Here is a 27,980-nt window from a genome sequence, read left to right as displayed (position 1 = left end):
TGTAACACTTGGGTGTAAACATATGTGTAACACTTGGGTGTAAACATATGTGTAACACTTGGGTGTAAACATATGTGTAACACTTGGGTGTAAACATATGTGTAACACTTGGGTGTCTTTATCAGGGAAATGTTTCTTCTGCGCAGCAGACTTCTACAGTCGAATATAGAGGTGATTATAATGCTGAAGATCAAAGAGATGGAGAGGTAATGATGAGGTGATCAGTCCCTCAATCGTGATAGAAGGTGTTCAGTGCCTCTGCTTTGATAGAAAGGATTCCATCTCTTAGTCTCTAGACTGAGCAATTTCCATCAGTGTTGAGGAGCTGAACACCTTCCATCAAGGCTGAGGGACTGAACACCTTCCATCAAGGCTGAGGGACTGAACACTTTCAATCAAGGCTGACGGACTGAACACCTTCCATCAAGGCTGAGGGACTGTGATCACCTTCCATCAAGGCTGAGGGACTGTGATCACCTTCCATCAAGGCTGAGGGACTGTGATCACCTTCCATCAAGGCTGAGGGACTGATCACCTTCCATCAAGGCTGAGGGACTGATCACCTTCCATCACCTTATAATTACCTCTCCACTTATTTTCAGCATTATAATCACACCTGTTTTCGCCTGGTGAAGGCTGCAGTGTAGGTGAAACGTTGCGTCAGAAAAGATACCCAAGTGTTGCACCTGTCTTATTCATGAACGTATTGTGTGAAGCATGAAGTGGTCCATCAGTGTCTTGTACGTGAGTTATTAAGTGCCTTTCTTCACATCTCACATTATCCTCCTTCCTTACCTTCCCTCCCTCCCTCCCTCCCTCCCTCCCTCCCTCCCTCCCTCCCTCCCTCCTTCCTTCCTTCCTACCTTCCTCCCTCTTTCCTTCCTTCCCTTCCCACAGACTCATTTAACTCCCAGCCACTTCATTGTTCCATTAACTTTCTTTCTTCCCTCACTCTCCTGCCATCTACCCCATTTCCACCTCCTGTTTCCCTACACCCTCTCCCCCTTCCCCTGCTTCTGTTCCCTTTCATCCACTCCTCGCCAGTATCCATTTCCCTCGACTCTCGACTCGGCACCCACTGTTCATTCTGCCATCACTCTCCTTCCCATGGTTAAGCGCTCGCCATGCTGTGAAATGCTATTGACATTTTCTTTTATTCGTCCTCTGGTGACTATGCAGCAGTTGTTGACACAGCACACGCCTTTCCCCACCTCTTATTTCCCCTCCCAACTGACTACTGGCCACTCCCCTCCCTGTTGACCACTGGTCTTCCCCTCCCTGCTTGCTGCATCCACCATTCATCACACTACTCCATTAATATTATAATTATTTTCGTTTGGAAGCGCTGAATCGTAGGCGGTCATGCAGAACCAGAGGAATGGGAGGCAATCATATTGCATCTAAGGGAGGAAAGAAGTTTTAAGTCCTCCAGCAACATAGCATTCTCCTCTGAGAGATCCCATGGCTCCAGCTTCCAAACCTTTGTCCCATTTCTGATTATCCTCTGTACTTAACTCTTACCGTGGGAAGACTCGTGTGAGTGTGTGTGTGTGTGTGTGTGTGTGCTGAGAGCACACTGCTGCCATGACTTGTGTCTGATATACTGCTTCTCAGTTTACTGCTGCCATGAGTCGTACTCACCTATATGTGATTGCAGGGGTCGTTTCACACTACTCAGGCCTCACTACTTCCCTCATTCAGTAACTGATTACCTCAATACAACCTCTCCATTTCTTATACGTCTCCACTATTGTAATCGTTGTATTCAACTGACGAAGCCTGCAGCTCACCCAAAACGTTTCGCCAAGGAAGCCTAAGCGATGCACATACGTCTCGCTCATCAGTCAGTAATTCTTCAGATGTTCATTTGTAAGCCAAACTTTCGACAGGAAATTTTAGACGATGTTTCGCCCCGTCCTGGATTAAGAAACCAAGATCCTTTGATTAGCTTCCAGTCTTTGGATAATAAATTTAATATTTTTATTATGCATCCCATACCCATGGTGTGGGCGGTAGTTTAAAGATTACAGAGGTACATAATGGCTCCAGAAATTGTGCACCAGTGTATTAACAGCCACGTTGGCTACAGTGATCATGACGTATTGACAACTTTATGATCTGGTAACACTTGTAATGAGCTGTTTATGCAGACCTATATGAAGCCATAACAAACTTTTTCACATTTGATAAAGAACAAAGAGATATAATACCGTGACTGGAACAGTACACAAATTACCAGCACATAGAGGAGATTACGACGTGACTTTGGAAATGGATCGAAACGTCGTGGTCAGCTCCTCTCCCTTATGTTTAGCGCTTCCCCCTTGATTATAATAATAATAATAATAATAATAATAATAATAATAATAATAATAATCCTCTCCCTTATGTGCGAGTTCAAATTGAATCAAAAGTTTATTCTCTATACAGGTTACAGCTGTATAGCCCTTGTGGCTTAGCGCTTCTTTTTAATTATAATAATAATAATAATAATAATAATAATAATAATATACAGGTTACAATGTGCGGTTTACATATTATAAAATAGTAATTACAGAGAGGGCCACTATCATGCCTCTGATATACCTTTGAAGAGTTTTGAGAGTTTATCTACTCTCTGAGCCCGGCCATGGGCCAGGCTCGTCTGGTGCTTGCCAGCTTGACTAGCATGACTAAGCATTTCGGGCAGACTAATAATAATTCAAAGTCTACATAAATACAGGTTATGTAGGATATTGATATTAAGATATTAAGTAACTACATTACAGTTTTTGTAAATTTAGCAGTGAGAATGGTTTTGTCTCGGCTTGATGCATAGTTTCTATTGATGCTCCTATATAGGAGTATCTCAGGTAAACATATAACTAATTCATGATTCATTAGGTAATAAGTTTATTACGTAATTTTGTGTTTACAGTCATTTGGTGAGTGTACGTGTAAACTGGGGGGGGGGATCACAGATATTGAGAGTGTACGTGTAAACTGGGGGGGGGGGATCACAGATATTGAGAGTGTACGTGTAAACTGGGGGGGGATCACAGATATGGAGAGTGTACGTGTAAACTGGGGGGGATCACAGATATTGAGAGTGTACGTGTAAACTGGGGGGGGATCACAGATATTGAGAGTGTACGTGTAAACTGGGGGGGGGATAACAGATATTGTGAGTGTACGTGTAAACTGGGGGGGGATCACAGATATTGAGAGTGTACGTGTAAACTGGGGGGGGGATCACAGATATTGAGAGTGTACGTGTAAACTGGGGGAGGATCACAGATATTGAGAGTGTACGTGTAAACTGGGGGGGTATCACAGATATTGAGAGTGTACGTGTAAACGGGGGGGGGATCACAGATATTGAGAGTGTACGTGTAAACTGGGGGGGGGATCACAGATATTGTGAGTGTACGTGTAAACTGGGGGAGGATCACAGATATTGAGAGTGTACGTGTAAACTGGGGGGGATCACAGATATTGAGAGTGTACGTGTAAACTGGGGGGGGATCACAGATATTGTGAGTGTACGTGTAAACTGGGGGGGGATCACAGATATTGTGAGTGTACGTGTAAACTGGGGGGGGGATCACAGATATTGAGAGGGTACGTGTAAACTGGGGGGGGGATCACAGATATTGAGAGTGTACGTGTAAACTGGGGGGGGATCACAGATATCGAGAGTGTACGTGTAAACTGGGGGGGGATCACAGATATTGAGAGTGTACGTGTAAACTGGGGGGGGATCACAGATATCGAGAGTGTACGTGTAAACTGGGGGGGGATCACAGATATTGAGAGTGTACGTGTAAACTGGGGGGGGATCACAGATATTGAGAGTGTACGTGTAAACTGGGGGGGATCACAGATATTGAGAGTGTACGTGTAAACTGGGGGGGATCACAGATATTGAGAGTGTACGTGTAAACTGGGGGGGGATCACAGATATTGAGAGTGTACGTGTAAACTGGGGGGGGATCACAGATATCGAGAGTGTACGTGTAAACTGGGGGGGATCACAGATATTGAGAGTGTACGTGTAAACTGGGGGGGATCACAGATATTGAGAGTGTACGTGTAAACTGGGGGGGGATCACAGATATCGAGAGTGTACGTGTAAACTGGGGGGGATCACAGATATCGAGAGTGTACGTGTAAACTGGGGGGGATCACAGATATTGAGAGTGTACGTGTAAACTGGGGGGGGATCACAGATATTGAGAGTGTACGTGTAAACTGGGGGGGGATCACAGATATTGAGAGTGTACGTGTAAACTGTGGGGGGGATCACAGATATTGAGAGTAGGTCTAGTTGTGTGTATGATACAAGAGAATAGGTGGTTTCATGTTAGCTGACAGTGGGGTGTGTCAGGGAGATGTGTATTCACTGTAGATTATACGTCATTTTGTATTATTTATATTATTGATGCAGTGCTGTAGGACCCTGGTGGTTTAACGCTTGGTTTTGGTTAATAATAATAATAAATCACTGACGGCAGAGTGGATTAAGGCATCTGGGAATTTTGGTGGAATTTACGGGAGGCTGACTAAGGTGTCGGGAGTTCGATCCCCGGCTAGTCGCAATTTTGTTATTTGCTTAAAAACTCGTTCATGGTTCCCATAATTTTACGCAGTATTGTATGACTGTCATGACTCAACTTCTAAGGGGAGACTCGTCACTTAAGATCACACTGCTTTTTAGTTTCATTTTAGTTCTCTTTAGTTATCTTAGTTTTTATCTATTTTAGTTTTATTTTCAGATTTTAGATTATGATATTTTTGTATTACGCCGAAGTAATTAATTTTCTGGTGACTCTGCCTCGGTGGTCGTCTGTCACCGAGGCAAAGTGATCCCCCAGAAAACAAGGAAACACCAACAGTTATGTACTAAGTCGCTGTCTTGGCACTAGTGTGTGTGCTGACATACAGTTCTGAGGACCTTCTCAGCTGCACCATCTTCGCTGCTCCTTCAGAGTGTAGGCACTCTTATCTCCCACCTCCAGAATACAAGTCCGGAAGTACTTATATGGGAACATTGAATGGAGGAGCACTGCAGAAGGCCTAATGGCCCCTGCTAGGCAGGTCTTTCTCACGCAAATATTTGTTTAACCTATATTTAAATGCATCCAAGGTCTAAGCTTCAGTACCTCTAAACATGTACTTTCCTATAGCCTTTCTAAATCTAATTTTATTCAGCTTGAATAGATTTAGAAGGGCGTCGAGCTGCTCTAAGTTCTTTTCTGGTTACAGATTTACATTTCCTCCATACAAAAAGATCACAGCAAACAGGTGATATCACAGTATGCAAAATAACCACAGTGAAAAAATAGAGAAATTCCAAGGGCTTTCGTGATTTCCTTGATATGAGAAATCACGAAAACGCTGGGAATTTCACTATCTTTTCCACTGTGGTTATTTCTCCACATCTCTTTCAAGTGTATTTGTCAACCACTTGTATACCTCGGTCATTTCTACCTTCATTGTACATCGTTCAAGAGAGTGTAGCTTCAGGCATCTCAGTATATCTTCTTAGGAAATATTTCATCTACATTCCTGTCTGACACAGCAACATCTTGGGATCTTAATACAGGGAATTCTTCACTTGCCTAACCCTTGGACACGACCTACTTCCACAGTGGATAAATGTGACACCACCTACGACTGCTGCACCTCTCCTGTCTACAGTATATAAGCTACTTCTTCGCACATATGCTGTATTCTATTCAAGATTGATGGACTGACCACATCGACTCAAGGCTGAGGGAATGATTACCTAAAACTCCTGCTCCTCAGCGTTCTCCTTTGTGACGTTACTATATCCATTCGTACACAACTTGTCAGACACTGCAACATCATGGAATCTTAATTCTGAGGACATGTACATAACCTCCACGACTACGACAACTACTACTACAACTAACCCATCTCTTTGGGAAGGACCTACTTCCACTGGGGAATCCCGCCTACCAGTGAATATGCCCTCGTCTGCTACACCTGACGTTACTATATAAGCGCCAGGCTACTTTCTTCTGCTTCAGAATCTCCACGACTATGGTGCTCTTCGCACCTACTCCTAGGTTGAGGGACTGATTACCTCATCTTCTGTACATAGTTCTACTGTCTTCAAGTTATGTCCTAGAATTTGTATTGATAAAGCCACTGGATGGCGAAACGTCTACAATAAAGATACCCAGATGTTGCACATGTGTCTTAATCTCGTTCTCCTTTGTATGGACTGATGAAGTCACTGTGTGGCGAAACGTTTCCTCATTAAAGATACCCAAGTGTTGCACATGTTTCTCATTTATCAATATTTCTTCAACCGTGGATTAGTTTCATTATCCTTCCCTGTATGATGTCTAATGCTTCTATATCCATTCTGTAGCACAGAGACCAGAAGTGCAGTGTATAATCTAAACGAGGCATTATTAACGATGTTTACTGCTGTGTTTCAAGACACACAAGTGAACATTTAGGACAAAGTGTCCTGAAAACGTTTCTCTCCTGGGATCTCATTCACGCCGTACATGATCTTTAGCCGCAACTTATCTCTATTCTACACCAGGTTTCTACCATGTATATTGCTGGATATTAACAACTGGTGTTCTGTAACTTATACCCTGTGATATAAATTCAAGGAATCAATTGGTCTTGTTGCAGGCACTTAGATACTGCTATCCTGGCTTCAGATGTTTTGATAACGAGGAATCCTTAGTCCCTTTTTCACACTGGATCTGATCAATTTCTGCATTACTCGCTTCACTGACGATTACTTTCATTCCCAACGATCAGGATTTTTGTTGTCTACGTTGAACAGAATCTACCATATTTTCGACCCCAGTCTGAGTTTGTGCTTCTTATTTTGAAGTTTTACGGCATCTTCCTCTTATATTATAATATAAAAACACTGCGTATATAAAATACACAATGTAGGTTATTTTATTTTACTGTGAAGACGTCTTGTCCACCAGGAACTTTATTACTTCTCCCGGGTGGGCGAAACATCTTCATAATAAAGTGCCATAATAGTGTGTGTGTGTGTGTGTGTACTCATCTATTTGTGGTTGCAAGGATCGAGTCGTAGCTCCTGGCTTCGTCTCTTTGCTAGTCCCTAGTGTGTTGTGTGTGTGTGTGTGTGTGTGTGTGTGTGTGTGTGTGTGTGTGTGTGTGTGTGTGTGTGTGTGTGTGTGTGATTTACAGCGTTTTGCACATTCATTACTTGCCATATTTTTTGAGTCGTCAGCAGAATTATTCAAGTGACTTTTATTTCCTACATCAAAGTTATTAATGTAGATTATGAACAATAAAGGGAACAAAACTGATCCTCGTGTAGCACCACATACGAGGCTCACCATTCTGACTTCATTCCATTCGTGCAAATTCTCCGCTGCCTACCAGTCAGTCATGCTTCCACCTGAGAGAACATTACCTCCAATACCATGTTACGCCACTTCCCACAAAGTCTAATGTGTGAAGCTATCGAAAGCTGAAGATTGAGACAATTTTGCAGCAGACTGGGAGATTGATAACCTCAAACTCCAACTCATCTTTCTCCGTTCTTCCCCGTATTGGACTGAAGAAGCCACTGGTTGGCGAAACGTTTCCTCAATTAAGATTCCCAAATATTGCTGCAATGTTTCATTCTTCAACTTGTCGGTTTTCTGAACCATTTACATCACTCTCAGAAAGCTTACTAAAAGCTAAAAAAAAAAAAAACGCCATCATATGCTCTATTTTGGCCCCCAAACTCACATAATTTCTTGAAAAAATTGTTAGACAGGAACGACCTCTTCCGAATCTCTACTTCGACTCGTTAATTCAGTTATATTCAGCAAGTAGACTTAATTGCATTCTCGCTATTATTGATTCTAATATTTTTTTCACTATTGACCTCAGGTTCGATACCTGTTTGTAGTGATATACTGAAAAGATTAGTTAGGGGTTCACTATATACCGTCTGGCAGTCTATAAGAAACTTTAAAAACTCTGGTCAGGACCTAAACACTTATTTTGCTTTAATTATTTTTATTTGTAATAATTATGCTTATTAATAATTATCTTTATTAGTAATAATTATCGTTATTATTAATAATTATCCTTATTAGTAATAATTATCGTTATTAATAATTATTCTTATTAGTAATACTTATCCTTATTAATAGTAATTATCGTTATTATTAATAATTATCCTTATTAGTAATAATTATCGTTATTAATAATTATCCTTATTAATAATTATCCTTATTAATAATGATTATTACTTTAATGACAGTAATATTACTTAATTTGTGTTTCTCAGGTTCACTTTAATTCGTATTCATTAGGTACTCACCTAATTGTGGTTGCAGGGGTCGAGACTCAGCTTCTGGTCCCGCCTCTTCACTGAATGCTACTAGATCCTCTCCTCTTCAAGGGGGGCTCCTTGGCGTGGTGAAGAGGCTCTTGGTCTGAGGAATTAGACCTATCGGTCTTCTTCCTCAGACCGAACCTAATTACCCCCCAATCTCCCCTCCCCTATCCCATCCTCCCCATCCTCCCCTTTTTCCTTTCCTCCTCCTCCTCCCCACTCCTCCCTTTTGCCCTTCCTCTTTTTGTCCTTTGGGATTTCTCCCACAGGCACGCTAGTTCCTAGGTAGAGGAAAGGACACCGGGGTCGATCCCATTCCGTTGAGGTTTCTTGGCGGTGGCGTAGTTTGCCGTGGAATCTGGATTGCCTAGGGATGTCCCGATCCCTCTCCGGTATCCCGGAGTAGCTTTGGGTGTCTTTTGGGCGACGGGTGTATCTCTGGAAGCCACCTTTCGGATTCCGGGGGTGGTGGCTGAAGGAGGTATGCTTTGTGGCGGATATCCGGCCGCCCTCTCTTTTGTCCACCGAGGTAGCTCGGCAGATGTGAGGTTGCTATCCCAGATTGCTGGTTTACTGGCATGAAGGGTAGGGTATGGCACGGGTTCCATGCTGCATCTGCGCTACTAGCGGTGTCGAGTCCTCTTGGGCGCGGAGGGAGATTTCTGGCCCTTTCATTCCTCCTAGGAACTATCCCTCCCCGGTCCCCCCTTTTTTTTTTCTTTTTTTTATTTTTATTTTCTTTTCTTCTTTCTTTTTTTTTCTTAAAAACAAAAAGAAAGAAGTAACCTAACCATGGCAGCCCTAGTCCATGAACCTTTTACCCCCGGGCCCCTTCTTGATACCGCACCCCGTTCTGACCCCGCCTCGTCTTTGGACCACTCTTCAGACATTCCTCATGCCTCTGTACCTATTGCCGGTGCTGTTTCCTCACCTGCTTCAGGTACTGAGGCCTCGACTGACTCCTTCGATTTATCAGACCTTCGCTCTCCTCTGACTATGCTTCCGGCCTCTCCCTCTACGGTGCGGCAATTTTCAAATCGCCGACCCGTTCCACGTCGGACCAACTCTGGTCCCACGCCTAAACGTCAACGACAATTACCTGCTGATGATACTTCTCCACCTTCACCTTCTCGTTCTTCTCAGAAAAGATCGACACGTCCTTCACTACCTTTCCACGCTCAGTTTCAGACTGAACAGTGGACTAAATTCTTCACTTTACGACCAACTTCCTCTACTGCCTATCTTTCTGACCATAGTATTGGCAAGGCACTCCTACGCCATGTTGGTAAAGATATTTCTTTTCATGCTCTTAAGAGCGGTACGCGCATCATTACCGTACAGAATGCTACCCAGGCTCGTGAGCTCTCTCGTCTTTCCCATATAGATACTGTTCCTGTCACCCTTGAAAAACATCATTCCCTCAATTCTTGTAGTGGTACCGTTATTCTGCCCCATACCATAGTTCAACAAAATTTCCAGACATGTGGCACCGACATTCTAGAACAGCTGGAACTCCAAGATCTCCCAATCCTCAAGGTAGACACTTACGTTCTTCCTGCCCGTGGGCGGAGACGATACCCTAGCAATGTGGCTCGTTTAACTTTTGACAGCCGAGAACTCCCATCCTCAGTTTATATAGCAGGACATCGGTTACAAGTTCGAAAGGTGATCCCTACACCACAACAGTGTAGAAATTGCTGGCGATTTGGCCATCCAGCGAAATATTGCAGATCTATCGCCGAATGCCCAGTCTGTGGTGCCGATGACCATTCTAATACGTCTTGCAATCGATCTCCCTCTTGCCTTAACTGTCATGAGGCTCACCCTTCGTACTCTCGCCGTTGTCAGGTCTATTTAAACGAGCGGGAAATCCGTCACCTCAAAGAGACAGAAGGTCTCCCTTATGCCATGGCAGTTTCTCATCTCCGCCTCCAAGGGAGACTCCCACGTGTTTCTTATTCCCGTGTTTCAAAACGTCCCCCCACTTCTGGTATCCCATCTTCTACACCCACCTCTGTGGTTACCTCTCCCATAATCACTCCTGTATCTGATCCTTTTGCTGTCCTCGGCTCAGACGTCCCTACTTCAATGCCTCAGTCTAATCTCGCTTCTTCGAGTTCTCTCTTACAAGCCTCAGTATCGACGAGACCTCGTACGACACCTCTTCCCAATCGTCCCTCTACTTCTCAAAAGTCAAAAAAAGGTCCGGTAACACCTCCTACCCATCTTCCACCTCCTCATTTTACCCTCCCTGTCTCTGTCCCTAGTTCTTCCCCTCTCACTGGCTCAGTTACAAGTGCAGAGGTTCACCCTCCTCCTCGTAATGTACCTTCCTCCCCTGTTCCCTCCCAAGTTTCTTCCTCTTCTGCCACCTCCCAGGTTCCTGTCTCTTCTGTCCCCTGCCACGCTTCTCCAGTTCCCTCCACCCTTTCGCCCCCCCCTACCTTGGTACAGTCCAATACAGTTCCAATCTTTACTCATCCTCCCCCTACCATTCCCAATATTGTCTCCCATACGACATCTCTGAATTCTGAAACACTTGAAGCAATCTCTGAATATATTGCAGAGACCAAACCATCAATGGACACTGATCCACCTTCCGCTCTTTCTCTCTCCTCTGCTCCATCTGCGCAACTCCTTTCTTCACAGCGCACCGTTCCTTCGCTGCTTGAACATTTTCCACTGCCTCCGCATGTGGACTTTTCTAACCCTCCTAGTCCGTAGGAACCCTTACCTGCGGATTTCAAGTATCTTTATCATTGCCATTCATGGCCTTTTTACAGTGGAATATACGTGGCCTCAGGGGTAATCGGGGTGAGCTTCAGATGTTACTCTCCCAGTTTGCCCCTGTTGGTGTTTGCTTACAGGAACCAAAATTACACTCTGCTGTTATTTCTCACATCTCAGGCTATAATTTATTGTATTCTTCAGATCCTTTTCCTGATGGGACCTTTAATGAAAGTGCCCTTCTTCTCCGCACTGATATTCCGTACCATCAGCTATTTGTTCATACTTCGCTGCATTACACAGCAGCCCGTATCCACTTACATAGGTGGTATACGCTCTGTTCTTTATATCTCTCTCCTTCTCGGGCATTATCTATTCCGGATTTTGCCTTCCTTGTTTCGTCATTACCGCCACCAATTCTGTTACTTGGTGATTTTAATGCCCACCATTTCCTCTGGGGAGGGTCTCACTGTGATTCCCGTGGAATTCAGTTAGAGGCTTTTCTTGCCACCCACCCCCTCCATGTTTTAAATACAGGTACTCACACCCATTTTGATCCTCGGACTCATACTCTCTCTTGCATCGATCTCTCAGTTTGCTCTTCCTCCGCCGCATTAGACTTTACTTGGTCTGTTCTCCAGGACTTACATGACAGTGATCATTTCCCAATCATTCTTACTTCCCCTTCATATTCGCCACCTCTTCGCACCCCACGCTGGCAATTTAATCGGGCAAATTGGAACCTTTACTCACACCTGACTGTTTTTAAAGAGGTTCCTTCTTCGTCCTCCATCGATGAGCTTTTACACCTATTCTCATCCTCCGTTTTCACCGCAGCTTCTCATTCTATACCCCAAACTTCGAGCAGGCATTCTCAGAAATGCGTGCCTTGGTGGTCTCCTGCTTGTGCTCGTGCAGTACGTTTGAAACGCGCTGCATGGGGCAGGTACCGGTACAATAGAACCACAGAGCGACTCCTTGATTTTAAACAGAAGCGTGCGATCGCTCGCCGTGTCATCCGTGACGCTAAACGCACTTGCTGGCGAGATTATGTCTCCACCATCACCTCTGCTTCCTCTATGAGTGCAGTCTGGAAAAAAGTACGAAAACTGAGTGGTAAATATTCTCCTGACCCGGCTCCTGTTCTGCGGGTTGCCGGTGTTGATATAGCAAACCCACTAGATGTTGCCAATGAAATTGGCAATCATCTGGTCCGTATTTCTCAGGGACTCCATCTATGCCCCTCATTTCTTTCCTCAAAGTCTGCCAGAGAGTTAGCACCCTTGGACTTTTCTTCTCTCAGAGAAGAACAGTATAATGTGCCTTTTACACTTCAAGAACTGGAGGCAACACTCTCAGCTTGTCGATCATCGGCAGCTGGGCCCGACGACATTCATATTCGTATGCTACAACATTTACATCAGTCAGCCCTTGCAGTCCTATTACGCCTTTACAATCTTATTTGGTCACAAGGAGTTCTTCCACAGCTGTGGAAATCCGCCATTGTTCTCCCTTTCCGCAAACCAGGCACTACGGGACATGAAACCTCCCACTATCGTCCCATTGCTCTTACCAGTGCAGTTTGCAAAGTAATGGAACGTCTAGTAAATAGACGTTTAGTGTGGTATTTAGAGACACACAACAGTCTCTCCACTCGTCAATATGGCTTTCGTAAGGGACGTTCTACCATAGACCCCTTACTGCGCTTGGATACGTATGTTCGTAATGCCTTTGCGAATAACCACTCAGTTATTGCCATATTTTTTGATCTTGAGAAGGCATATGACACAACTTGGAGGTATAATATTTTAGCCCAAGCCCACTCCTTAGGCCTTCGAGGCAATCTACCATCCTTCCTTAAGAACTTTTTAACTGACAGGCATTTCCGTGTTCGGGTTAATAATGTGCTCTCCCCGGACTTTATCCAAGCTGAAGGTGTCCCCCAGGGATGTGTTCTGAGCACAACACTTTTTCTCCTTGCTATTAATGATTTGGCCTCTAGTCTTCCATCAAATATTTGGTCATCACTCTATGTTGATGACTTCGCTATTGCCTGTGCAGGCGCTGACTGTCACCTCCTTACAGTTTCTCTCCAGCATGCAGTCGACCGTGTTTCCAATTGGGCCACCACACATGGGTTTAAATTTTCCAGCACTAAAACCCACCAAATCACTTTCACTAGACGCTCTGTCATCTCTGATCATCCTTTGTACCTCTATGGCTCACGTATCCCTGAACGTGATACAGTCAAGTTTCTGGGCCTCCTCTTTGATCGTAGGTTATCCTGGAAACCTCACATTACCTCTCTGAAGGCAACTTGTCACAGCCGGCTGAACCTTCTTAAAACCCTTGCTCATCTTTCGTGGGGAGCTGATCGTCGAACCCTCCTTCACCTACATTCCACCCTTATTTTATCGAAACTTGATTATGGTGACCAGATCTATTCAGCGGCATCTCCTGCTACTCTCTCTAGCCTTAACCCCATTCATCACCAAGGATTACGTTTATGCCTTGGTGCTTTTCGCTCTTCCCCTGTCGAAAGCCTCTATGCAGAAGCGAACGTTCCATCCTTATCCGATCGCCGTGATGCCCATTGCCTGCGCTACTATGTACGCTCTCATGATCTCCGCAATCCTTCCATTTATAGAATGGTCACTGATATTAGTAGACATTCTTTATTTGTTCGCCGCCCCTGCTTACTCCGTCCCTTCTCTCTTCGCCTTCATTCGCTCTTGTCTTCTCTTCAACTACCACCTTTCTATGTACATGTAGCATCACACTTTTCCCTACCCCCCTGGGAAGTTCCAGCTGTTCGAGTCTGTTCTTTCTCCCTCCCTTGCTCGAAAGCCCAACTGTCTACGGTCGCTTCCCGCTCTCTTTTTCTTGACCACTTTCACTCTCATTCTCATGCCATTGCTGTGTACACAGATGGCTCTAAGTCTTCTGACGGCGTAGGATTCGCAGCAGTGTTTCCGGACAGCGTCGTACAAGGGCATTTACTATCTTCAGCTAGTATTTTTACTGCTGAATTATATGCCATCCTTACAGCACTTATCCGTATTGCATCTATGCCTGTGTCATCATTTGTGGTTGTCTCAGACTCCCTTAGTGCTTTACAGGCTATACAAAAATTTGATACACCTCACCCCTTAGTCCTCCGTATCCAACTTTGGCTACGCCGCATCTTTACTAAGCATAAAGATATTGTTTTTTGTTGGGTCCCTGGTCATGTTGACGTACAGGGCAATGAACAGGCAGACACTGCTGCGCGGTCAGCAGTACATGACCTACCAGTTTCTTATAGAGGTATTCCATGTACGGACTATTTTGCTGTAATATCTTCCCACCTTCACACCCGTTGGCAACAACGTTGGTCTACTATGCTCGGCAACAAACTTCAGTCTATTAAACCGAGTATAGGTTACTGGCCGTCTTCTTATCACCAGTGTCGAGGTTGGGAGACTACTCTCTCCCGTCTTCGCATTGGCCATACTCGTCTTACTCATGGATATCTCATGGAGAGGCGTCTTGCTCCTCTCTGTGAGAATTGCCAAGCTCCATTATCAGTCAGCCACATTCTGTTGGACTGCCCACTTTATCAACGAGCACGCAGAATTTACCTCTGTCGTCGTCTTCGCCCCGCTGCTCTCTCTTTACCTTCCCTTCTCGCTGATGGACCCACCTTTCATCCGGACTCTCTCATTGACTTTTTGACAACGACTGACTTACTCCACAAATTTTGATACTTTCAGCCCTTTCTACTTGTATCTCTTGCTACCCTCTACCCCCGTACTATCCCCTGCCCCGCTGTTTTCTGTACCCTGCTGATCATCCCCCCTCCCTTCTGCCATCCAATTCCCTTGCTTCCTTCCCTACCCTGCAGCGCTGTATAGCCCTTGTGGCTTAGCGCTTCTTTTTGATTATAATAATAATAATACTAGATCCTCTCTCTCCCAGCTCCATGAGCTTTATCATACCTCATCTTTAAGCTATGTATGGTTCTTGCCTCCACTACCTCACTTGCTAGGCTGTTCCACTTCCTGACTACTTTATGACTGAAAAAATACTTCCTAACATCCCTTTGACTCATCCGGGTCTTCAATTTCCAATTGTGGTCCCTTGTTTCTGTGTCCCCTCTCTGGAACATCCTGTCTCTGTCCACCTTGTCTATTCCACGCAATATTTTGTATGTTGTTATCATGTGTCCCCTAACCCTCCTGTCCTCCAGTGCCGTCAGGCCGATTTCCCTCAGCCTTTCTTCATAGGACATTCCCCTTAGCTCTGGAATTAACCTTGTCGCAAACCTTTGCACTTTCTCTAATTTCTTGACGTGCTTGTTCAAGTGTGAGTTCCAAACAGGTGCTGCATACTCCAAAATAGTCCTGACGTACACGGTGTACAGTGTCTTGAACGATTCCTTACTAAGGTATCGGAACGCTAATCTCAGGTTTGCCAGGCGCTCGTATGCTGCAGCAGTTATCTGATTGATGTGTGCTTCCGGAGACATGCTCGGTGTTATACTCACCCCAAGATCTTTCTCCTTGAGCGAAGTTTGCAGTCTTCGGCCACCTAGCCTATACTCCGTCTGCGGTCTTCTTTGCCCTTCCCCGATCTTCATGGCTTTGCATTTGGCAGGGTTAAATTCGAGAAGCCAGTTGCTGGACCAGGTGTCCTTTAATTCGTGTTCATCAGATTCTCTTTAATAATTATTTATTACCCTTCCATTTATATCTTCCTATGTGAAGAACCACAGGAAATTATCCTTAAAAATTAATCACGTTTTCTCTCATTATCAGTAAGGTGTCCAGAGTTAATTTAAAGCGGATCCAACTTTTCTCTAATCTTTATTTTATGCATTTGAAAAAAAAAAACTTAATTGTCTTAGTTTGTTTTGCAGCTTTAATTTCGACTCCACATTTAGCTTTACTTATCCGTATATTTGTTTTCTGTATTAACGCCGACATATTGCTTTATAAAGCGACCCTCTACTGATCCGCTTATAATTTTTAGCCTCTGTTTTTCATGTATACGGAATCATTTTATTTGATCTGGTATTTCTGTAAAAAAATATATATCTATTATGCAGCTTGTACAGTATTTAAAGCTGTGACAAAGTAAATAATATATATACTACAAGTAAATATACAAGGTATACAGACCATAGCTGACATCAGTGACATACTACTATATAGAAAGCCGCTTGTTATGCTGAGTATTTCCCGCAAATTAGGTCAGTTTTGTTCCAGGATGCCACCCACACCAGTCCACTAGCACCTAGGTACCTATTTTATTGATGGGGAACATAGACAACCGGTATAAAGAAACACACCCAGTGCCTCGCTGGGAATCGAACCCAGACCATCACCTTGTGAAACGTGAGATTTAGCCATCAGGTCACGGGGCCTCATCCCATAAAACACTTATGAGGACGTTTCAGTCATGCTTGGACCATTAACTAGTCATGGTACTGTGCCTTGTTATACTTTCTGGCAGGTATATACCTGGAGTATACCTGGAGAGAGTTTCGGGGATCAACGCCCCCGCGGCCCGGTCTGTGACCAGGTGTGATCAAAATAGTTTTGAAAACCGGCTAGTTGAAGGATGAGACACTTCTGCAACGTTTCGGAACTTTATCGAGGAAACGTTTCTCCAACCAGTGGCTTCTTCAGTCCAATATAGAGAGTAATAGTGGAAGATGAGGAGGAGTTTGAGGATATCAGTCCCTCAGCCTGGAGTCGATATGTTCAGTCCATCAGTCTTCAGAAATGTGTCTTGGAGAGAACCTGGAAGCTGGTCGCTGGTGTGTAGCTCCAGAGAATGTTGCCCCTGTCCACACTAGCCAAGTGTTCCCGAAGTCGGCGCGGAGAAATGGTACACAGTAGCCATATGTTGGAAAAGATACAAATTTAGTGTAATGTGAGTCTTTATTGACAATGTCTCGCCCACACAGTGAGCGTTATCATGTCACAACCAGATCTTCCTGTAGAGAGAGAGAAAGAGAAAGAGAGAGAGAATGCGCTTACACATGCTCTTCCAAAATATGGACTCCTCCTCTCTCTCTCTCTCTCTCTCTCTCTCTCTCTCTCTCTCTCTCTCTCTCTCTCTCTCTCTCTCTCTCTCTCTCTCTCTCTCTCTCTCTCTCTCTCTCTCTCTCTCTCTTTTACACAGGGTTCGACAAGGTTAAGGATCCCTAGCTTTATTGACAAGCTATTTACAGGTTAAGAATACCTAACTTTATTGACAAGCTAAGAGCTGTTACCTACATCAGCTCATTTGAAAGCATTTTTATTGTTATGAGACATACAAGTAGGGAACAGGATGAAGTTGGAGCCATCTGTGGGCCAGCATTTTCATGTGATCAACTGACTTTATCTCGTTGACATCATTATGCTGTACGAATGTGTTCCATACTCGAGTCATCCTGGGTATATATGATCTCAGATGGAGTGAAGTTCTGGAGAAGGGTACAGCCAGAGTGAAGTTGCTGCTTTCTGCCTGTCTTGTGGCATAAAAGCTTGTTTCACGCTGTCCTCGAAGTGGATCTCTCTCTCTCTCTCCCTCCCTCCCTCTTCAGATAGCTCTGTTTGTGACTTAATAAAGCCCCACTGTGTGGGCGAAACGTTGTTGCTAAAGGATCGAATTTCTTTCTTCCACCATTTCCCTAAGTCCGCTGTAATATGAATATCTGTGATCTTTACCGCCGTATCCTCGCTGTAGTACTTCCATGTAATAGGGTCACTTGTGCTAGGTTGCTCATTGACCTCTATTTACGATTATCTTCTTGTTCACCAGAACTAGGTCAAGCAAATTATCCGCTCTAATTATATTATTACACTAATGGTACATAGGTATGCAGGTATCCCGTATCTCAATCGTTAGCGCACTCAATTCATACACCGTGGTCAGGGGGTCGATCCCCAGTACGGCCGGAAAACATTAGGATGCTGTCAACTCTTCACCCATCAGTAAAACAGGTACCTAGGTATTAGTCGACTGGTGTGGGTCGCATCCTGGGGACAAAACTGACCTAATTTGCCCGAAATGCTCTGCATAACAAGCTGCTGTCTATATAGTAATATGTGATTGATGTCAGCTATGGTCTGTATACCTTGTACACGTACTTATAGAAATAAAGATATAATTATTATTATTATTATTATTATTATTATTATTATTATTATTATTATTATTATTATTATAACTACAGTTTGGTGAGGAAGACCAAGCACTGGTCTGGAGTTTTGCGACTCACTCACCATGGGTTCAAAACATGGGTTCAAACCATGGGATAAAACCATGGGATCAAACCATGGGTTCAAACTATGAAATCAAACCATGGGATCAAACCATGGGTTCAAACCATGAAATCAAACCATGGGATCAAACCATGGGTTCAAACCATGAAATCAAACCATGGGATCAAACCATGGGTTCAAACCATAGATTCAAAACATGGGTTCAAACCATATGTTCAAACCATAGGTTCAAACCATGGGTTCAAACCATGAAATCAAACCATGGGATCAAACCATGGGCTCAAACCATGAAATCAAACCATGGGATCAAACCATGGGTTCAAACCATGAAATCAAACCATGGGATCAAACCATGGGTTCAAACCATAGATTCAAAACATGGGTTCAAACCATATGTTCAAACCATAGGTTCAAACCATGGGTTCAAACCATGAAATCAAACCATGGGATCAAACCATGGGCTCAAACCATGAAATCAAACCATGGGATCAAACCATGGGTTCAAACCATGAAATCAAACCATGGGATCAAACCATGGGTTCAAACCATAGATTCAAAACATGGGTTCAAACCATATGTTCAAACCATAGGTTCAAACCATGGGTTCAAACCATGAAATCAAACCATGGGATCAAACCATGGGTTCAAACCATGAAATCAAACCATGGGATCAAACCATGGGTTCAAACCATGAAATCAAACCATGGGATCAAACCATGGGTTCAAACCATAGATTCAAAACATGGGTTCAAACCATATGTTCAAACCATAGGTTCAAACCATGGGTTCAAACCATGAAATCAAACCATGGGATCAAACCATGGGTTCAAACCATGAAATCAAACCATGGGATCAAACCATGGGTTCAAACCATGAAATCAAACCATGGGATCAAACCATGGGTTCAAACCATAGGTTCAAACCATGGGTTCAAACACCTTTTATTGCAGAGCAATGAAGGAATGGAACAGACTGCCTGCACATGTCAAAGCCAGTCATAGCATGAACCAGTTCAAGAAGAGAACCAAAAGGTACCTAATGAATGTAGCGACAGAAAGGGAGCAGACTAATTTTTTTTTTTTTGCCAGTACACGTGTAAATATAACTCATTTTACCTTATTTCTAGTATAATAATAAGATATTATTTCCTTTATAGTATAATAATAAGGTATTAAAAGGACCCTAACGGAAATAAGTCACTTTGTCTGATTTTTTTGGGTTGTACAAAAATATTGGTAGGATTATTGAATATAAAGTTGACTCTAACTCACGAAATCGTAGCACCTTGCCTGCCGTGAGTTCGAATCCCACTCGTTCTAGATCGGAAAAGCTCCTCTGTATACGGTGCCGTTCTCTGCGAATGCAACTGAAAGAATGGGACCAAAATTGCTCAGTGAAATATTTTTCACACGTTATTCAATGTTGGTTGCAAATTTAAAGTCGTGTTTGCAAAAAATAAAAAGGGAAATCGCGCTGTGTAGAGCTTTATAAGAGAGCTTACTCTAAGTTTCGCTCCGTAAAACTCCTGGAGGGCGAAACGTAGCAGTAATAATAGGAAGTGATTCTTAGTCTCGAGCTTCCCAGCCAAGAAGTTTAAGTTAACTGGAGGGAAATTTATATCTCCTTAGAACCATTACCGTGACCTCCAGTCTTCACATGACTTCTGTGTCACATGACACCTGTCGCATGGCACCTGTGTCACATGGCACCTGTGTCACATGACAACTGTCACATGGCACCTGTGTCACATGACACCTGTGTCATATGACAACTGTGTCACATGACACCTGTGTCATATGGCACATGTGTCACATGGCACCTGTCACATGGCACCTGTCACATGGCACCTGTGTCACATGACAACTGTGTCACATGACACCTGTGTCATATGGCACATGTGTCACATGGCACCTGTCACATGGCACCTGTGTCACATGGCAGCTGTGTCACATGGCACCTGTCACATGGCACCTGTGTCACATGACACCTGTCACATGGCACCTGTGTCACATGGCACCTGTGTCACATGACACCTGTGTCATATGGCACCTGTGTCACATGACACCTGTGTCATATGGCACCTGTGTCACATGGCACCTGTGCCACATGACACCTGTGTCACATGACACCTGTGTCATATGGCACCTGTGTCACATGGTACCTGTGTCACATGACACCTGTGTCATATGACAACTGTGTCACATGACACCTGTGTCATATGGCACCTGTGTCACATGGCACCTGTGTCATATGGCACCTGTGTCACATGGTACCTGTGTCACATGACACCTGTGTCACATGACAACTGTGTCACATGACACCTGTCAAATGGCACCTGTGTCACATGACACTTGTGTCACATGACACCTGTGTCACATGACAACTGTGTCACATGACACCTGTGTCATATGGCACCTGTGTCACATGGTACCTGTGTCACATGACACCTGTGTCACATGACGTCTGTGTCATATGGCACCTGTGTCACATGGCACCTGTGTCACATGACACCTGTCACATGGCACCTGTGTCACATGGCACCTGTGTCACATGACACCTGTGTCATATGGCACCTGTGTCACATGACACCTATGTCATATGGCACCTGTGTCACATGGCACCTGTGCCACATGACACCTGTGTCACATGGCACCTGTGTTACATGACAACTGTGCCACATGACCACTGAGCCGGGGTGACCTCGTATACCACTGAGCCGGGGTGACCTCGTATACCACTGAGCCGGGGTGACCTCGTATACCACTGAGCCGGGGTGACCTCGTATACCACTGAGCCGGAGTGACCTCGTATACCACTGAGCCGGGGTGACCTCGTATACCACTGAGCCGGGGTGACCTCGTATACCACTGAGCCGGGGTGACCTCGTATACCACTGAGCCGGGGTGACCTCGTATACCACTGAGCCGGAGTGACCTCGTATACCACTGAGCCGGGGTGACCTCGTATACCACTGAGCCGGGGTGACCTCGTATACCACTGAGCCGGGGTGACCTCGTATACCACTGAGCCGGAGTGACCTCGTATACCACTGAGCCGGGGTGACCTCGTATACCACTGAGCCGGGGTGACCTCATATACCACTGAACCGGGGTGACCTCATATACCACTGAGCCGGGGTGACCTCATATACCACTGAGCCGGGGTGACCTCGTATACCACTGAGCCGGGGTGACCTCGTGTACCACTGAGCCGGGGTGACCTCATATACCACTGAGCCGGGGTGACCTCATATACCACTGAGCCGGGGTGACCTCGTATACCACTGAGCCGGGGTGACCTCGTATACCACTGAGCCGGGGTGACCTCATATACCACTGAGCCGGGGTGACCTCATATACCACTGACCCGGGGTGACCTCCTATACCACTGAGCCGGGGTGACCTCATATACCACTGAGCCGGGGTGACCTCATATACCACTGAGCCGGGGTGACCTCATATACCACTGAGCCGGGGTGACCTCATATACCACTGAGCCGGGGTGACCTCGTATACCACCGAGCCGGGGTGACCTCATATACCACTGAGCCGGGGTGACCTCATATACCACTGAGCCGGGGTGACCTCATATACCACTGAGCCGGGGTGACCTCATATACCACTGAGCCGGGGTGACCTCATATACCACTGAGCCGGGGTGACCTCGTATACCACTGAGCCGGGGTGACCTCATATACCACTGAGCCGGGGTGACCTCATATACCACTGAGCCGGGGTGACCTCGTATACCACTGAGCCGGGGTGACCTCATATACCACTGAGCCGGGGTGACCTCATATACCACTGAGCCGGGGTGACCTCATATACCACTGAGCCGGGGTGACCTCATATACCACTGAGCCGGGGTGACCTCGTATACCACTGAGCCGGGGTGACCTCATATACCACTGAGCCGGGGTGACCTAAAATGAAAAACGAGACGTTTTCTTCGTAAATGCAGTAACATACAGAGGAGAGAGGTCACTAGCCTCTTGCTCCCGGCATTTTGGTCGCCTTTTACAACACGTATGACTTACGGCGGGAGAACTCTGTAGATGAATGGTTCAGAGAACCGAAACATTGATAAGTTAGACACACGTGCAACACTTGGGTATCTTTAATGAAGAAACGTTTCGCCACACAGTGGCTTCATCAGCTCATACAAAGGAGAATGTTGAAGAACAGGAGGAGTTTGAGGTAATCAGTCCCTCAGCCTTGAGTCGATGTGGTCAGTCCATCAATCTTGAATAGAATACAGCATATGTGCGAAGAAGTAGCTTATATACTGTAGACAGGAGAGGTGCAGCAGTCGTAGGTGGTGTCACATTTATCCACTGTGGAAGTAGGTCGTGTCCAAGGGTTAGGCAAGTGAAGAATTCCCTGTATTAAGATCCCAAGATGTTGTAATAAAGTTGGTAGAATTACCGACAATATGTAAAGAAAAAGGACACAAGTGCAACTAATGTGACATTTATTGTGGCAACGTTTCGCTCTCCAGGAGCTTTATCAAGCCATTAGTAATGGCTTGATAAAGCTCCTGGAGAGCGAAACGTTGCCACAATAAATGTCACATTAGTTGCACTTGTGTCCTTTTTCTTTACATCCCAAGATGTTGTTGAGGGACTGATTACCTGACTACCTGACTGTAGTACCTCCCTGGGTGGTTGCTGTTTACCAACCTACTACCACAGGATGGTAGTACCTCCCTGGGCGGTTGCTGTCTACCAACCTACTACCACAGGATGGTAGTACCTCCCTGGGCGGTTGCTGTCTACCAACCTACTACCACAGGATGGTAGTACCTCCCTGGGCGGTTGCTGTCTACCAACCTACTACCACAGGATGGTAGTACCTCCCAGGGCGGTTGCTGTCTACCAACCTACTACCACAGGATGGTAGTACCTCCCTGGGCGGTTGCTGTCTACCAACCTACTACCACAGGATGGTAGTACCTCCCTGGGCGGTTGCTGTCTACCAACCTACTACCACAGGATGGTAGTACCTCCCTGGGTGGTTGCTGTCTACCAACCTACTACCACAGGATGGTAGTACCTCCCTGGGCGGTTGCTGTCTACCAACCTACTACCACAGGATGGTAGTACCTCCCTGGGCGGTTGCTGTCTACCAACCTACTACCACAGGATGGTAGTACCTCCCTGGGCGGTTGCTGTCTACCAACCTACTACCACAGGATGGTAGTACCTCCCTGGGCGGTTGCTGTCTACCAACCTACTACCACAGGATGGTAGTACCTCTCTGGGTGGTTGCTGTCTACCAACCTACTACCACAGGATGGTAGTACCTCCCTGGGTGGTTGCTGTCTACCAACCTACTACCACAGGATGGTAGTACCTCCCTGGGTGGTTGCTGTCTACCAACCTACTACCACAGGATGGTAGTACCTCCCTGGGTGGTTGCTGTCTACCAACCTACTACCACAGGATGGTAGTACCTCCCTGGGCGGTTGCTGTCTACCAACCTACTACCACAGGATGGTAGTACCTCCCTGGGCGGTTGCTGTCTACCAACCTACTACCACAGGATGGTAGTACCTCCCTGGGCGGTTGCTGTCTACCAACCTACTACCACAGGATGGTAGTACCTCCCAGGGCGGTTGCTGTCTACCAACCTACTACCACAGGATGGTAGTACCTCCCTGGGCGGTTGCTGTCTACCAACCTACTACCACAGGATGGTAGTACCTCCCAGGGCGGTTGCTGTCTACCAACCTACTACCACAGGATGGTAGTACCTCCCAGGGCGGTTGCTGTCTACCAACCTACTACCACAGGATGGTAGTACCTCCCAGGGCGGTTGCTGTCTACCAACCTACTACCACAGGATGGTAGTACCTCCCAGGGCGGTTGCTGTCTACCAACCTACTACCACAGGATGGTAGTACCTCCCAGGGCGGTTGCTGTCTACCAACCTACTACCACAGGATGGTAGTACCTCCCTGGGCGGTTGCTGTCTACCAACCTACTACCACAGGATGGTAGTACCTCCCTGGGCGGTTGCTGTCTACCTAATTTATTATTATTATTATTATTATATATCAGCAGGGGTGATGTTTATATTATATTTTGTTTTCCACAGAGGCCAGGAGAGTGGTGATATAGGGGTTGCCAGTGGTGGCGGAGGCAGTTTGGTGAGTGGCGGCACTGGCGGCGGCACTGCCAAGATGTCGGTAGTGCCACGGAATCCCCCTGCCGCCGTGCCAACGAGTGGAGACACTCCCTCCAGGAAGCCCGTACGTTTGTGTCAGGTGAGTGACCGACCCTCCACACACACCTGCATGTGATGTGAGGTGATTTGGTTTGATCGGAGGAAAGGGAGGCAGCTCCAGTTCCTATGATCAAGAGCCCTTTACCAGTATCAACGCATCATCCTAGAAGAAACAAGAAGAACGGGCCTACGCTGATCCTGATACCTGTCAGGACCACTGTTAGAGTCTCTTGTCCAGTCTTCTGTTTAACCGTCGTCTGTCGTTCATGGGGACTCGAGTTTATAGAAATATTAGAATAGATGAGCCCTTCAGTAGGCCCAGTAGGCCTACTGGACCATTCTAAGCTGGTCTGGACCATTCTAGGCAGGTCTGGACCATTCTAGGCAGGTCTGGACCATTTTAGGCAGGTCTGGACAATTCTAGACAAGTCTGGACTATTCTAGGCAGGTCTGGACCATTCTAGGCAGGTCTGGACCATTCTAGGCAGGTCTGGACCATTCTAGACAAGTCTGGACTATTCTAGGCAGGTCTGGACCATTCTAGAAAGGTCCACCTTAAATCTTACCGTCTAACTTTTTTTAAAGCTAGCGAAGGTGTTAGTTTCAACAACTCTGGCTGACTGATTCACGCATCTACTGATAAAACTCTACTTGCCTATATCCTATCTAAATCTAAATTTATCCAACTTGCAATCATTCTTCCGAGTTCTTTCCTGGTTAAATATTTACTGTACTTTATATGCATCTCCTTCCTTCAAACCTGTCTTCCACTTGCCTTTCTTCCGTCATTCTCCGCCTCTGGAAGGAATGCAGATTCAGTGATCGCGATCACCTTAATAAAAAGAGATCTTATACGAGGGTTTAATTCGTCATTCTACTCTGTACGTTGTCTTATGCATTTACATAAATTTTGTAGTGTATGATGAAAAATGAGGGGTAATTGGCGGTAGAGATACTGTCATCCTCTGATGTTTGTTCAGTAGTGTTAGAATTACCTGCAGTTTGTTCGGTAGTGTTAGAATTACCTGCAGTTTGTTCGGTAGTGTTAGAATTACCTGCAGTTTGTTTAGTAGTGTTAGAATTACCTGCAGTTTGTTCGGTAGTGTTAGAATTACCTGCAGTTTGTTCAGCAGTGTTAAAATCAGTTGTGAGGAGGTTCATAATTAACAGTGTTCTCTTAATTCCAAGTAAACATTAGTTGGGTATTTTTTCCAATTGTGTAGATAAGGAGAAATGTGCACACTTCAAGACATTTCTTGAGTAAACGTTTCGCCATGAAGGGCTGTCACGAGTGGCGAAACGTGTTTTTCTTCTTACTGTAGGTAACGCCATGCTTATTCTCCAATCATTCCTCCAACTTCTTCAAGAATCATTTTGTACATGAATGGTATACTGTACCGACAAGATGGAAAATTAGACACATGTGCAACATCTGGATATCTTTATTGCAGACGTTCCGCCATCCAGTAGCTTTATCAATACAAATTCAAGAACATAATTTAAAGACAGAAAAACTATATACAAAAGATGAGGTAATCAGTCCCTCAGCCTTGGAGTTGGTGTGAAGAATACCGTAGTCGTGAAGATTCTGGAGCACAGGCAAGGAGGCTGGCGCTTATATACTGGCGACAAGCCTGTGCTCCAGGATCTTCACCACTACGGTGCTCTTCACACCAACTCCAAGGCTGAGGGACTGATTACCTCATCTTTTGTATATAGTTCTTCTGTCTTCCAATTATGTTCTTGAATTTGTATTGATAAAGCCACTGGATGGCAAAACGTCTACAATAAAGATACCCAGATGTTGCACATGTGTCTAATTTTAGAATCATTTTCCTCAATAAGGACTTATCCATACGCCAGTAGGCCTACTTCAGTGCTTCATATTTTTATTCGACCTTATTAGTAAGTTTTATGGTTTACTGATAGCCTAAAATACCCACAAGTTGATGATTAAGTCACATGTGCAACATATGGGAATCTTTAACTCACGAAATCGTAATGACACGATTGTAAACAAACCATACCACCGGCCCCGTGGCTAGCTTGTCGGTCTGGAGTTTTTTGACTCTCTGATGGCGGGTTCTAACCCCGCCTGTGGTATGGTTTATGGGTATCTTTATTGTTGATTCTTCAGTCAAATACAGAGGCAGCAGGTGTGGTAGTGAAGCGAAGATGGAGAAATATTTGAGATGGTCAGTCCCTCAGCCTGGAAAAGAGCTCAGTTTTATGATCTGGAACGATATGAAGGTGAAACATGAGAATGGAGCCTTAAATACTGTCGAAGATGAAGTCAGTCCCTCCAGGCTGAGGGTCTGACCTCCACAAATTCTATTTCTCCAAGGTTGATGGACTAATTACATCATCTTCATTTCACTACTACACCTGCTCTCTCTGTATTTGACTGAAGATGCCTACTGTATAGGCGAAACGTTTCACCAATAAAGATACCTAACTGTTGCACATGTGCCTTACAGACACTATGAATAAAGGACAGATAGTCTGTTTTATCCTTGACTCACACACCTGGATAACAACGATAGTTCTTTACCTAGACGGAAGTAGATAGTTCTTCTCAGCAGATGCTCTCGGTGAAGACTTCTGCTGGTAGGTAAGACAGATAAGAACATAAGAACATAAGAAAGGAGGAACACTGCAGGAGGCCTGTTGGCCCATACTAGGCAGGTCCTTTACAATTCATCCCACTAACAAAACATTTGCCCAACCCAATTTTTAATGACACCCAAGAAATAAGCTCTGATGTGAAAGTCCCACTCAAATCCAACCCCTCCCACTCATGTACTTATCCAACCTAAATTTGAAACTACCCAAAGTCCTAGCCTCAATAACCCAACTAGGTAGACTGTTCCACTCATCAACTACCCTATTTCCAAACCAATACTTTCCTATGTCCTTTCTAAATCTAAACTTATCTAATTTAAATCCATTACTGCGGGTTCTCTCTTGGAGAGACATCCTCAAGACCTTATTAATATCCCCTTTATTAATACCTATCTTCCACTTATACACTTCGATCAGGTCTCCCCTCATTCTTCGTCTAACAAGTGAATGTAACTTAAGAGTCTTCAATCTTTCTTCATAAGGAAGATTTCTAATGCTATGTATTATTTTAGTCATCCTACGCTGAATATTTTCTAACGAATTTATGTCCATTCTGTAATATGGAGACCAGAACTGAGCTGCATAATCTAGGTGAGGCCTTACTAATGATGTATAAAGCTGCAGTATAACCTCTGGACTTCTGTTGCTTACACTTCTTGATATAAATCCCAGTAATCTATTTGCCTTATTACGTACGCTTAGGCATTGCTGTCTTGGTTTAAGGTTGCTGCTCACCATAACCCCCAAGTCCTTTTCGCAATCTGTATGGCTAAGTTCTACATCATTTAACTTATAAGTACTAGGGTTATG

At 45.0% G+C, this 27,980-nt stretch overlaps 1 protein-coding gene across 1 annotated transcript in view; it reads left to right on the top strand.

The window, feature by feature from the left end:
- LOC128697008 (uncharacterized) overlaps positions 1-27,980 on the top strand; it is a gene marked incomplete at its 5' end in the record, with an annotated part of 234,649 nt that overhangs the window by 197,793 nt on the left and 8,876 nt on the right. Inside the window, 1 exon segment of the mRNA XM_070095195.1 lies at positions 24,420-24,588. Coding sequence (XP_069951296.1) covers positions 24,420-24,588 — 169 coding nt within the window.

The sequence above is a fragment of the Cherax quadricarinatus genome, chromosome 49, assembly GCF_038502225.1.
Source record: "Cherax quadricarinatus isolate ZL_2023a chromosome 49, ASM3850222v1, whole genome shotgun sequence".
In the NCBI taxonomy this organism is placed as follows: Eukaryota; Metazoa; Arthropoda; class Malacostraca; order Decapoda; family Parastacidae; genus Cherax; species Cherax quadricarinatus.
This window is presented reverse-complemented; position numbering and strand designations above follow the sequence as displayed.